The sequence below is a fragment of the Thermobia domestica genome, chromosome 12 (assembly GCF_964235325.1).
Source record: "Thermobia domestica chromosome 12, izTheDome1.hap1.1, whole genome shotgun sequence".
Classification (NCBI taxonomy): domain Eukaryota; kingdom Metazoa; phylum Arthropoda; class Insecta; order Zygentoma; family Lepismatidae; genus Thermobia; species Thermobia domestica.
The window spans coordinates 182,357,095-182,371,670 of NC_137465.1; the positions used below are offsets into that span (position 1 = coordinate 182,357,095).

General features: G+C 36.0%; 1 protein-coding gene across 3 annotated transcripts in view; it reads left to right on the forward strand.

Annotated features, from left to right (window-relative positions):
• Positions 1 to 2,842: 2,842 nt before the first annotated feature.
• The window catches only part of Osi24 (Protein), a 164,851-nt gene continuing 153,117 nt past the window's right edge, over positions 2,843 to 14,576 (forward strand). For all 3 annotated transcript variants that reach the window (XM_081734457.1, XM_081734458.1, XM_081734459.1), the window contains exon 1: positions 2,843 to 4,465. In XM_081734457.1, the coding sequence (XP_081590583.1) occupies positions 3,829 to 4,465 (637 nt within the window). In that variant the 5' untranslated portion in view covers positions 2,843 to 3,828. The remainder of the gene's footprint in view (positions 4,466 to 14,576) is intronic.

Sequence of the window (14,576 nt, forward strand, 5' to 3'; positions counted from 1 at the left end):
ATTATTATTATTATTATTATTATTATTATTATTATTATTATTATTTGTAAATAGAAAATACCGTCGTATTTGTTTTCTTTCATTACTGACCTTCTCACAAAGAATAAAGCTCGATCACTGTTTTTCCTCCATCGTGAATCATTATAATTAGTTTTCATTCAAATTAAAAAACAGGAAACAATTCCAATGAAATATAGAACTCAGACTTTTAAAAAATACACTTTCTTTTTCGAAGAATGTATCCAAGCGTTCACTAAATTACGAACGAACAAACAAATCTCTTGTACTTTAAAAACAGAATTGCGGTAATTTGTATGAGTGTTTGCTTTGTCGAAAGGCTAGAATGAGATTTTAAAATTTCAAGTTACGAAATAATCTGTAAGAATAAAGAAACAATAATGGTCATAACAATGATAATTAATACTTTTTTCAATATTAAAAATGAACAGATAAGTAACACAGTGTGAAACTTATAATTTATTAACATGGTTAATATACGTCACAATTTTAAATATTAATGAAATTCTGTTTTTGAAATGCAATCTATGTAGTAGTAATGTATGTACAATAATATATTACAATTACAGTATTTTTTTCATTGTAGAGGTAATGTGAAATTTAAATACACATATTTCCTGTCTTGCAATTAGGTTCCTATATAATTAATATTTTTTTAAATTTCCTCGCGGCACCAGCGGTCCATTCGCGGCACACCGGTTGGGAAACGCTGATTTATACGGTTCACCAAACATTGTTAGGGTCATGAGGTTAAGTCATATAGAAAGAATGAAAGAAAGTAGGAGTGCTTTCAAAATTTAAACTGGAGCTCCTCCGTGGCTAAGCGGTTAGCGTACGCGCCTTTGGCGTGGGAGGCCCGGGTTCGATTCCCGGCGGGAGCTCATGTGGTTCGGATTCCACGTTAATCAGTAGGTCCACGTCTCATAGAGCCTCGCTGCTGAACGGGACGTTAAACTCAAAATCAACAAAATTTAAACTGGAAATCATTATCAAGATCTAAGCGCAGGTGGGAGTACAATATTGAAATGGCTCACACAGAAGTACAGTAATGGAAAAAAATAATAGCATCTTCATATAATTTTATGAGTTTACAAGGTTCAATAAGAAGTTTATATATAAGTAAGCATGCACTCACAATGAAATATTCGTTAATTTAAAGAGAAATTGTAATACTTTACGCAATGTGATGTATATGTAACGTAAATCAAAAATGAAATGAAATGAAATCTTTAAGTTTTACGTCTCACAATTATATCGGCTAGGTTAAAGGAGACGGTGATGATGAGAAAGAAATGCAATGGTGGAATGAATAAAGTAGGAGGAAACGGGAGAGCCCCGAGAAAACCCATACACATGGTGTTTGTTTTTACTACAAAGGTCACTTGGCGTGAGCTGGGATCAAGCCAAGGACACCATGCACCCCGAGGTTAACGCCCTACCACTTTTACCATATGTGGTTAAAATGAACCAGGGAACCCAGCATTACTGAGGTATTGTGCAACTTTTTTAAAGATAACCTCAGCCACACAAGTGAAATGTAATGAAATATCTAATTTTACATTCAACAACTATACCCTGTAGGCTAATGAAAAGATTATTAATGAAAGTGAATAGTTATGAAATAATTGGCGGAATGATAACGGAAGAACCTTGAGAAAACCCACAAACGCGATGTTGTACATCACAAACTAACGTAACTTGGGATCGAACCAGGGACCCATGATATCAGTGAGTAGCGTTCTACCACTTAGTCACCATGGTCCCCTTCAGCTACAGATATTCTTTTTCTACAAGTAGGGCTCCTTACAAGACGAGACGAGGCACGAGACAAGACAGCCTAAACTTTTATCTCATAAACAACAATATTAACAACATAGGGTGGCCCAAAAGTAGGTATAGGTCTACAGTACTGTACTGATCAGCTCATTGCATTTTATATAATTTTTTATTGTTATTTATCAGGTAGACTTAGTTGCTTTATTGTTTGTTCTTAATGTGTTTTTACTTACATCTTAAGCTCGGAAGAGCCGAAGCAAAAGTGGAATGTTATACTTTATCAATTCAGGGGTGTATACCTACTTTTGGGCCACCTTGTATAATGCGACATCCCTTAGAGAAGTTGAGGGTGTTCTTAACCTTATCTCTGCTTGAACCATAATGAATTCTAAAATTCAGTTTTCTCGTGGTTATATGAGCAGTGCATTCGCAATCGAGCCGAGAGACACAGGTTCGATTCACGGTGGTAGGCCGCGTTAAGCTTTAGGTCTTCGTCTCGTATAGTTTTGTTGCTGAAAGAAGCGCTAAACTCTCATCCAACCAGCCAAACAATTTTTAAATTACAAACATGAAGTACTACTCTGAGAGAAAGTAATAATGTAATTAGAATGCTTCGTTATTCTTTTTGTCTGCGAAACTTCCCTTCCTCTAATATGTCTTCCGTATTGGTTCGAGGTCATCCACCTCAAAAGATCAGGTAGAGAACCTGTGCATCGTCGCCTCTGCTGGAATTTAAGGTATCTAATAATAAAGTCCTATACCTCGAAAACACACAAAACTGGTACTACATGTACTTGCCGCCCCGTTGGGTTTCAAGAGAAAGAATATTTGTTTTTTTTTTATATATTTCCTTTTTTTTAATCTTCCCAGAAAGTTGTCTAACGGTACTACAGACCTAGATTGAATGAAAGGTTTAAAACATGCTTATAACAATAAGTAGAAAGATCAGTCAATAACAAAAATAAAATAAATAAAGAAAAAACTGAAAATAACTGGAGGTGACTTGTGGCATCAGAGCTTAAGTAAGGAGGTGTTTTGTGGCGGGGAAGTTAGACCAACCAATCCAGAAGAACGGATGTTGCTACGAGAGCTTCTAAGACCGATTGTGGACAGGCAGCAGAAGGTTTCCATCCATATAGACACTCACACAGTTGAATGTTCTTTTAAGCACAGCGAGTAAAAGAGAGCAACGACGTTATACATATGTGTTTATCGTGGACAACTTCCAAAGAGAGAGATTTACCTCCTCAAGCGTTGCGTCATTGATAGGCCTGCTTTTAGTTCGTTCCGATGTTATTTTGTTTTCTTCTTCTTCTCTGTGACACAAATCCGTAAGCACCATCTTGCGTCAGGCTGTAGTAGTACCTGATCTTCAAGTTCAAGGACAAGAAGCCCACCAGCATCAAGCAATGCCTCCTTCCACAACGGACTGGGAATTCTTGTAGGAACGCCTGCTAACCTGCTGTCCGAGTTTCCAGTGTATGTATGCGTATGTGTTGTCTTACCGTTGCAGGAAGTGTCATATAGAACATATCCTTTTTTCCACGTATCATTATCATTCCACGGGTGTGTGTTAAGATATTTGAACAGTGGATCCGTACAAGAACTTCACAAAGCGTAACATTCCCTTTAAAAAAGTTTTCCCGATGTTAATAGTGTAGTATTAAAAACTGAAATGTGTAATTTTTGCAGAAAATTTGAACCATACATCATATTAATACAGTGTTATTAGAAGTAAAAGGAAGCAATTGTGTGTTTCCATTTAACCAAAGGGTTGTGGAACAAAATTCTCTTATCCCCATAGCTGGAAATATTCCTCAATGGTCCAGTTGATATCTAGAAAATGATGCTATTATAATAACTCTGATGTAACGCATATGTGTAATAATAACTTCAACATCGGGACACTCAGCTACAGGTTCATATGCCTGCAAGCATCAGTGACCTGGCCGTAGGTAAAAATCATCCAGCAACGAAGAACAGGTTTCGTGACCGACAGAAGCTTCCAGAGGATTGTTCATCGCGTAAGACAAAATGGAGATGCCGCCACGAACATTTAAAGTGTGTGTACTATTCTTGTGTCTATGTGCCAACAATATATTTGCAATTAATCCGGGGATTCCCCAATCCGAAGTGCAAAATTCAACAAATGCACCACCAACAACGGAAGTGATTTCAATGCCCGAATCCAACACGAACTCAACCAGTGTAGTCGTAGCTCTTAATAATAGTGCCAATATTAATAATATTAGTGAAATATCATCAAAAAGTGTAAATAATAATTATTATAATAATATTAGTAATAATGAAGTTACAAATAATTACGCGTTTGAAGACCACATGGTGCTAAAATTGTATCGAAAGTGTATCGAAAGAGATACGGTAGCTTGCCTCAAGTACAAGGTGATTACGTATATCGTGCGTTTACTTGACAAAGATAATTACGAGATATTCGATGGTGTAAAAATTGTGAAATCGCATGAAGTTGGAAGATGGATGCAAAGTGGGAATGATGTGATATCGTTCGAGAATAATGTGCCATTATATTTGTTCGAAAAAGTTAAAAATTTTGTCGCTTCACACTCTATGGTGGTTGACTTCTCAAGGTTTGTAAGAAGTTTATTTCCCACCAATAGAAATGCTCGATTTTGGTGGTTCAAGAAACCAAAAGGTATGTATTTTATTTTCGATTTTACTACGTACAGTTAATATTATTTTTAGTTTGGCAGGGGCTGGTCTCGGGGAAGGTCACATCTTTAACAACTAGCTTTTTACCACTACAAACTAAAGGAAGAAAATTTACGTAATACACTGTTTCTTGAGTACATTGTGTACTAGATAAGTTTTCTTCCCTTGGAAACAATGAAAGGTTAATTTTGACCAATGTGACCTCCCGAAGAACCGCCAATGATTTTGGTATGAGGCTCTTTATTTCTTTTCTAGGCTGTTAAATATATGGTCTTATTGGAAATTACTGGTCACTTGCCTTATTATTGTGCATTGGAAATAATAAGGTCTTCGGTAATATGTTTGAATTAATGTGCATTGGAAATTCATTAGTGAATTAATGCTCAAAGAAATTTGACTCTACAGAAAATTATCCATCACATTCACATGTTGAGTTAGTGTAAGTGGACTGGTAGCGCTCTCGTTTTGCAATCCACATATACTGGGTTCGGCTTTAGTGGTCATCATTCATCCTTTCAAAATTTTTCCCCAGTAAGTTTAATATGAAACAGCAGTAAACACAGCTAATATAAAATGCTTCGATTTACCATGGACCGTAAATATCTTTCATGATATATATGCAAGGGCACCCATGTTGTGGTTTGCAAGGGGGGCAAGAAAAAGCGACATTTCAAATATAGTTTCAAATTTTGCTGTAACTATTCTAAAAATTCTATGGAGTTTTCGATATTCCGGAGCACAATTTCCTCTAGGGGGCGATCGCCCCACCTTGGCCCCAATGATGGGCGCCCTTGTATATATGTGAGGACTATGAAGACTTTTTTTAAAAAAAGCCCAATAGTTTAATGTAAAAGACATATAGGCAGTGGCGTATTTAGGGCTTAAGCCCCCCCCGAAATCTTACTATAGTAAAGCATATGAAATATCTTGCACAATTTCAGATTTTCAGGCAAAGCCCCCCCCAAAAGTTAGTAAAGCCCTCCCCGAAACAAAATCGTAAATACGCCACTGCATATAGGTGTAGTGATTACTTTACAATCTATAAGATATTTCACCGTAATTTTCTAGTTACCACCCTATATTTAGTTCTAGATTATAAATAGCAAGTTACTGTGTAATGCGTAAGGAGTTTAGTTCAATAACTACAATTATTCTTTTTTGGTTTCAAATACGAGCATGCCTTCGTCGTATTGAATAATTGTTGTGATTGCATTACTATCCTTACGGCATTTCACCGTAATTTAAAGGTGTACCTAGCCAGTTTATTATATTAATAATCTATTTCCTTATGGAGTTTTGATTCTGATTATAACAAATTATACCTTTGATACAGCCATGAAGCTTCCATCGGTACATACAACTGCATTTACATCTCTTGAACTATTACGCCATTTCTTCCAAAGAAATTTCATAGGCCTGAGATATATGTAACGAAAAATGTTTATGGTCCATGTTAAATCAAAGTTCTAAACCTATACTGAATCTGTGCACGTATGCACACTTGTACATTCTTAATTGTGTCAGACCAATTTCTTGAGTTACAATTCTTCGGTTGATTAGATCCAGCAAACAACTTAGTACACTTCAGGATCTTAGAATAGACTTTTAAAAAAAACTGAACTTGCCCTTAACCCTTCAGAAGGTTTATACATACTTACATTTTTATTTTTATCTCAAATATTCTTCGTAACATCCTTGTAAACATACATATTAAAATATATTACCTTTGATTGATGTATACAGTTATTGAAAGGAACAGAATTAAGATAACCATGCACATTACCCTTAAAGACAAGATTACACAGTATTTTATGTATGTGGTGACCAGTTCTTTATAATGAGACTGTATGCAACATATGTAAGTTTTCTATTTTAAAATTACAACTATATACATATTAGATATATTTAATTGCCGTTACATAAAATAGCTAATTCAGCTTAAAGAAAATTTGCTATTTTCTTTTTTTTAAAAAAAGAAGTCATTTTAATGCATTGTTAATTTTTCCAGCTTTAACTTTTCTTCTTTCACTTTTTTTGACAGTTTGCTATAAACTTAACAAATTATTGGTAATGTTTGTATTACCCCATATACTGGAAAACTACTTTTTATTAAAATTACAACGTGTTACTGGCAAATGTTCTGTCATGATATCTTTCTAAAGTTACAAGTTGTTAATATTAATGGTTATTATTATTATTAGTTGTATGTTATTTTAATACCAACCGTGTTACTTCTATTACGCTTGCACTGATTTAAGAAATTTTTAATGTCACCATATTTACCAGTGAGTCTTACAGTGTACACCGGCATGTAGAATCTAATGGCTGTCATTGATTCTGTTTACTTTAAAGTTGGTAAAGTTTAAAAATTTAACCCCTGCAAAATTCCTTTTCTCATAGTTGCCTATGCCCATACCGGTAGTTCTTCCTAGTCTAACTACTGAAAAGTTTTCTCAAATTTGTTACCCCCTCTTAAAGATATGCTGGTGTGACGACGTCTCTGTGTAATTACGTAGCTGATACAAACTACATGCGAATATAGACAAAGAAGTCAACGTTTTGAGATGGTTCACCAATTAGACCTATATATATACTAATATGATAACATATATATCTAATGTTTGTATCTGTTTGCCTGTCATAAGCCTTTCACATAAATTGAGTGGCCTAGAATCATCAAATTTGGTAAAGGGATAGATGTTTACAAAATTTAATCGTTTACGAAGTCATTTTCTTAAATTTTGGCACGGGAGAGGAGGAGAATTACAGGGTGTCAAAGCGTATACATAAAGGGAAATTATAAATACCCGAAACGCCGGACATTAGCATCAAATCCATAGTTCTCGGGGTCGCTGAGATGAATACTACTACACCCGATGCCCTTCAAGTCTAATTAATACCCTATCATCATGGGAAGCTAAGGGCGTGAAAAACAATATGTCCAAAGCGATTGATTTTAGTGTCAAATTCATAGTTTTTCGGGGTTACTGAGATGAAAACAACACTTCCGACACTGTTCAAGTCCAAATTTAGCCCTTCGTCGGCATGGGAGTTAAAAGGGGGATGTGAAAATTTGTATGTGCAAAATGATCAATATTAGTCTTAAATCCGCAGTTGGAAGGCACAGTGGCTCAGTGGTAAACACTTGCTTCTTGTGCGTGGGGTCCCTGGTTCGATCCCCGTCCACGTACGATTGTGGTGGACAACATCGTGGCCATGAGTTTTCTCGGAACACTCTCGTTTCCTCCCACATTTAATTCTACCAATTCTTTTCTTATCATTGAGTTACTTTAATCAACCGTCTCTCTTAGCCTAAAAGGCATAATCGTGGGACGTTAAACTGAAAGAATTCATTTTCATTTTTTCGAATCCATAGTTTTCAGAATCGCTATGCTGATTGGTGACATTTGACACTTGAGTCCAAAGTTAAGCAAAAAGTGACAACTGATTCGGGAACTGACAAGGGAACGCCAAAGGCTTCGATATTTATTTATTTCACTCATATTGAAAGGAAGAACGCCGAAGGCATCACTATTCGTTATTTATTTATTTACTTATTTATTTATTTATTACAGTAATATTGACATGAGCAACGCCGAAGACGTTACTGTTCGTAATTTATTTGTTTCTCTAATATTGACACAGGGAATGCCGAAGAGGTTCTCTTTGTTATTTATATAATTTAACTGATGTTGACAGGAGCAACGCCAAAGACATTGCTCTTGCTTATTTATTTATTTCACTCATTTCTTTACCGTCAAATATGATATACCGGTATTACATAAACTTTATCCTCCCCGTGCGAAGAACGGGTTTGCAGATAATTACATTATAATTGATTTTAACATGCGTTCTTTGCAATGGAGAACACATCAACAACACAGATCACAAAAAACTCGTTTCAGTATTTTTAGATGTTCTACCTAGAATGGAAGAGAAAGGTATGGGGATACATTCATATTCAAATTTTGTGGAAGATTTCGAGCTCTAATGAATTCTGTATGAACGATACAGAAGCAGGAACGCTAAACATAGCCCACAGAAACATGTGGGACTTTTCCTAGTCACCTATAAACGTAACGCAAAGAAAAAGGTAATTTAATTACTCAAATGAAATTTACTCCTCATAAAACTTTTTTTTTTCTACGGAAACTTTAGCTCTAATCAGATTCTACCATGTAATTTATCTCCATACTGAACGCTTGTCAGTAAGTTTATATTTTTCACACAAGAAACGCGGCTGAACTCCAGGGACAGGGAGACCAGCATATGCTGTGTGAAATAAAACGTTGATGATCCCCTAGTTTTCTATCGTAAAACTAGAATATCTTATGAATGAATATGGATCCTAATGCTGTAATCTTCATTCAACTTTCTAACCTCGGCATGATCCATGGTCTGAATCCTGAAGTCATTCTGATTAGTCTTTCTTCTGGATAATTTTGTTCGCGAAGGGGAGAACGGAGGGGAAATCAATATGCACTAGGACATTGTTTTTGGTATGGTGGTCTTGTCAATTTTTCTTAGCTTCTCGGTTGGGGCAATTGGCCAACTCCGGGAGGGCCAAGTTCCTTTGAGAGCTTCATATACCTGGAAGAAACCTTCATTCTGATGCGTTTTGGTAGTTATTCCCAGTACCCATATGCTGATAAAAAGATATTTAATTTAAATGTACCGTGCTGTGCAAAAACGATATATTGGAAATAGAAAACCCACTTTATTACGGCGTTTAGATCATGATACGCATTAACCTTTATTTTACGGCTGTCAGTACACTGCCAGAATAGTAAATCCGTTCTTTCCCGCGTGGCACTGTACTGACACAGGCGAAATGTTTACTTTGACCCGCGAGCACACATTTTTTTTTAACTGATGGGCCTTATTGTATGAAGAGATAGTCCATAGTGAAAGGAACCAAAAACGTTGGTTCTCAACCGGTGTGCTCGCGGGTCAAAGTAGACCTTTCGCCTGTGTCAGTACAGTGCCACGCGGGAAAGAACGGATTTACTATTCTGGCAGTGTACTGACAAGCCGTAAAATAAAGGTTAAAATGTCATGAAAAACCGAAATGAACGAAAATTATCAGCATCTTCCTCGTAAAAGAGATTACTTACCTTCGCCTGATGGTTACAGTACTGTTAGGCATGAACCTTAATACTCGATTTCCCCGCTGGTCTAGTCACTACTGCGCACGTATGGTGGACAGGGTTTCCGGTGAGAAAGCATTGAAGGAATATAATGGTTTGGACTCTACTTAAACTGTAGGTCCATGTCTCATATAGGTTCCGTGTTGAAAAGGGACATTAAATTTTAACACTACAACAAACTTCCTACTTAGTTTTTTTTATTTTAATATGAAAATGACGCTTAGTTTGTCATATCGTACAAATGATGTATAGCCTGCAGAATTTCTTCCAAAAATCTCTTCTAGTCTTTCTTGTTTAAAGTTTTCTGGGCACAATGGATTTAATAAGTACATTATTACTATGTATTCGTAAAATTTACTTCTCAAAATATTTTATTGCACTATAATATTTATTTTAATTAAACTTACAGTTAAACAACAAGCTAAGTAGGTGGGAACGTTTCTTCTTCTAAGTACTGCTCAGGGGTTACTCACGGTGGTTCTGATGTGTGGGGTCTCTGATTAGATCCCCGGCCAAGGTGAGCTTGCTGTGGGCAACATTGTGTCTGTAGGTTCCGAGAAAACTACCATTTCCTTCTACTTTCTCATTACACCAATTCTTAGGGATCGAGGTAGCTCAGCGTATGGCGTCATGTTCACCTCTCGTGTATGGTGTCCCTGGTTCGATCCCAGCTCGCGCCAAGTGAACTTTGTGGTAGACAAACACTATGTGTATGTGTTTCCTCGGGGTTGTCCCGTTTCCTCCCACTTTTTCATTCCACCATTTCATTATTTTGCATTATCATTGTCTCTAGTATGCCGTATAGGCTATACTCGTGGGACGTAAAACTGAAAGATTTATCCAACAATTCTTCCATCATCATTCACTTGGTTTAATCATCATCTCTCTTAGCCTACAGGGCATAAACATGGGACGTTAAAGTTAAAAAAAAATCAAGGCGAGCCAGGTAACGTGGTCCTTCAATCCAGGGCTCTAGAAGGCGAGATATAATAATAGGGAACGACATATATGGTGTGAGGATTGATCTTACAACATCGTTTCTGCTCTACACCGATCTCACGTTAATAATAGGTTCCGTCCTTCATAACCCTGCTTTTGTATAACGACACGATAGAAACCCAAATAGTAGGCTTTTTTTTCAGAAATTTGTGATATTTCCCTCTTTTTCAATTGAGTCTCTCTGATTTTTTGTCTTAAAAATTGTTTCTGGGAATCGAACATTAACTCTTTTGCACAAAGCGCATAACATCATTCTTACATGTGACCTACTGAAGATGAATTCGTAAATCTCTTCAAGTTATGTAACGCAGATACCATTGTGAAGAAAACAAAATCCCCATATAATTCTCTATTATTTAACCCCATTTTCTTACAATTACCTTTTATTTTCCCATAAGAGCTTTCTTATTTCATTTCAGGGCAGGGAAAATCTTATGCGAATTTCTTACCCATATTAACATTGAAGCGAAATTATAATTTTCATCGTTGTTTATAGAAGAACTACTGTACGTTATGTGAAAGATGTTATATGTCCTTAGAAAATCTTAGATAGGTCAGTCTTAAAAATTAGTTTGATTTTCAGTAGTGGCTAGTTTACCTAAAAACATAGTGAGTATGTTTGTATATGTAAGAATCCAGCTTGAAGGCTTATGCTAAAAAGATTTTTGTAACGTCGCCAAACGAATTCAGTAAACCAGCAGAACAAATTATTTTCCTTGCTCTGTTATTTCAATGGAGATTTTTAGACGGGAAATTTTCGCATATATAGGGAGTTAAAACACTGATATATATAGTCATTTATATAGGACTAATATTATTAGTATTGTTAAAGCAAAGACAGGAATGGCGAAAGAAGCCTTTAGGTAAAAGAAAAGACAATTTTTTATGGGATCTTGAATAAACAGTTGAGAAAGAGACTCATAAAATGCTTCGTTGGGCATACTGTATGGGTCAGAAACATGGACAGTATCCAAAAATGACAAAAAGCGACTGGAAGCTTTCGAAATGTGGGTGTGGAAAAGAATGGAGAGAATTAGCTGAGTCGAGTGGGAAACAAATAAAAGGATCTTAGAAATGGTGGGGGAAAGAACAATTTTAGACATTATTAAGAAGAGGAAGAGAAACTGTTTGGACATTGGCTAAGAACGAACTGTATCATGAAAAACTTGCTAGAGGATATAGTGGCAGGAAAGAGAGGGAGAGGGCGAAGGAGACTACAATTAATGGACGATATCAAAACAGAAAAATCGTACGTGAAAATGAAGAGGTTAACGGAAAACCGTGGGAATGAAAGCTTCTCAGTTGCTGCAAGCGACCTGCCAATAATAGCAGAATATGTATTCTTCTTCTTCTTCTTCTTCTTCTTCTTCTTCTTATTATTATTATTATTATTATTATTATTATTATTATTATTATTATTATTATTATTATTATTATGGCAGTTTGTAAAAGTAATTGTATAGGATTTTTGTCTCTTCTGAGACAAACGATTGACGCACATGTTTTCTCTGCGCGTGGTGGCGGGTTTGATTCCCGGTGGAGACACTTGTGCTCTGCTTTATTCGGTGAAATAGGATTCAGTTCCGAAACCGAAACCTAATAGAAGACATTTACGCTTATCAGTTCCATTACTGTTAACTACTCTGCTTTCCATTATGATGTATGTTTTCTTTGTATCATAAGTGCGTAGATTTTCTTTGCATTATAAGTGCATAAATTTCCTTTGTATTATGAAAGCACAGGTTTCCTTTGCGTTATTAGTGCATAGTTTCTATACATTATGAGTGCATAGCTTCCCCTTGCATAATGAATTCGTAGACTTCCTTTACATTTTGAGTACGTACATTTAAAACCCTTTCCACCCGGACGAGCTTTTCTCAAAAACACAACACACAAAACACAAAAAGAAACGTTATTTCCTAAGCTAGTATGATCTACTAATCTTCACAAATATAATTTAGTTTTCTTTAAACTGATAGCTGTCGGAAAAAGTGACATGCACAATTATGTATGTTCGGCCGATATTGTGAATATTGGTGGTTCTATTCAACCTGCACAATTGTGTAGGTCAAGGCTGTATAGGTTTCTGAATGCGTGGGTTTCTTTTGCATTATGTGTACATAGGTTTCCTTTATTTTATAAGTAGGTTTGTGTTAAGAGAATAAAACTTTCGTATAGAAAATAATAAAGAATTTAGCCCATGTTGTATAAGGAACAAAAGTTAATCGTAAGTTTCTTCTGTTGTTAAGATTTCCGCAGAATTATAAGAATTACAATACAATTGAATAATTTTCAGTTTAACTGTCATCGGGATACATGGATGTAACTGTTACGTAGATATTATAAAAGACTTCAGTACTATAGTCGGCTTTACATATTTACTATTTATTGTGCAAATTGAAGGATGATCGTATAAATTGAATTTAACATAATGTGCTCGAAAGAATATCTCTTCTTATGATGTATAAAAAGGGCTCCATGACAGATTCAGAAATAGTTGCTGTTGCAAACAGGTCTTCTCGGAGTCGCTAATGCTCTCGTCTTCGGTGCGAGCGGTCCCGGTCCCGGGGGGGTCACTCGGTCGAAAAAATGTAACACGCTTTTTCAGGCCAGCCACCCTGAATGAGGTTTACCTAGGTTTTCCTCATTCACACCAGGCAAATGCCGGGGTGGTACCTAACTTATAGGTCCCAGGCCGCTTCCTTCCTTCCCTTTTTCCGGATTGTGTGCTCGCCGAAGGACATCATCCCTCAAATTGTGACGGGTTAATGGTTTTAGATGCCGAAAGTCCAGAAATCTAAGTCCTAAATCCCTAGGTCTTCTCGAGTTAACATCCAGGTATATTACCTGGCTGCTAACCTGAGAAGATCTGTTTGCAATACGACGCCAGGAAAGCTTCAGTGGATATTGTAGTTGCTGTTGTTTTAATGGTAGGCCATATGTTTGTTGATTGTATTCTTCTACGGTTTTCCTAAGAACACCATAAACAGACTGACTACACTGCCTGTAGCTTTGTATTATGAGCGATAGGTTTATTTTATGTTGTAAGTTCGTAGGTTTCCTTTACATTATAACTGCGTATGTTTCCTTTGTATTAGGACTGCGTATTTTTTTTTTATTACGAGTACGTAGGTTTCCTTTGAATTATTACTCTGTAGGTTTCTGTCATATTGTGATCGTGTATGTTTCCTTAATATTATGAATATATACAGTACTTTTGTTTGAATCAATAGCAGGCACATTTTAAATTTTCTTTTAATTGCGATTGTTGAGTTGTTTTTTATGTTATAATAATAGAAAATGGTTTAGATTGGAATACAAGAACTGTGCTTGCATTTCAGCTATATTATGTTCTTTTCAGTGTAATAATTATAATAGTGGTATTGCTCTGTCGGTTGATTTAACAAACAAAAAAAAAATCAAACATACCATACTACGAGTGTACAGCTAACGATGTATTCTCTTTTCATGAATCCATATACCCTTTCCATTACTATTAAGTCAGGTAGACAGAGCAGGCGATTATCCGGATATCTCACTCAGTGTTTAACACACATCCCTGGTTCAATTCCCAGCGATGATGGACTTTGCATTAGTTTCAAGGCTATGAAATACTCGAGAGATGCAAAGTGAAGTGCATAAACAATGTCTTTTTTTTATAACTGGCTATCCTCGTAGATTCTTTCGACCACTTGTTAAATTACAGCTTTCGAGTTCTTGTTAAATTACAGCAAGATAATGGCGCAAAATAATATCACGATGAAACTTCGTGCTGGGTCAACCATGACCTTACTTCATCTTGTGTTTCCGTCTGGTTTTCTGTCAGGAATCAACTTTGTAATAATTGGAGTCTATGCTTATTTATTTCCTTCCAAATGCATTTTCCCTTTATCGGTTACTAGCTGAATTTACCGTTCTTTGACTGCTAATAAGTAAGGTTGAGCATAA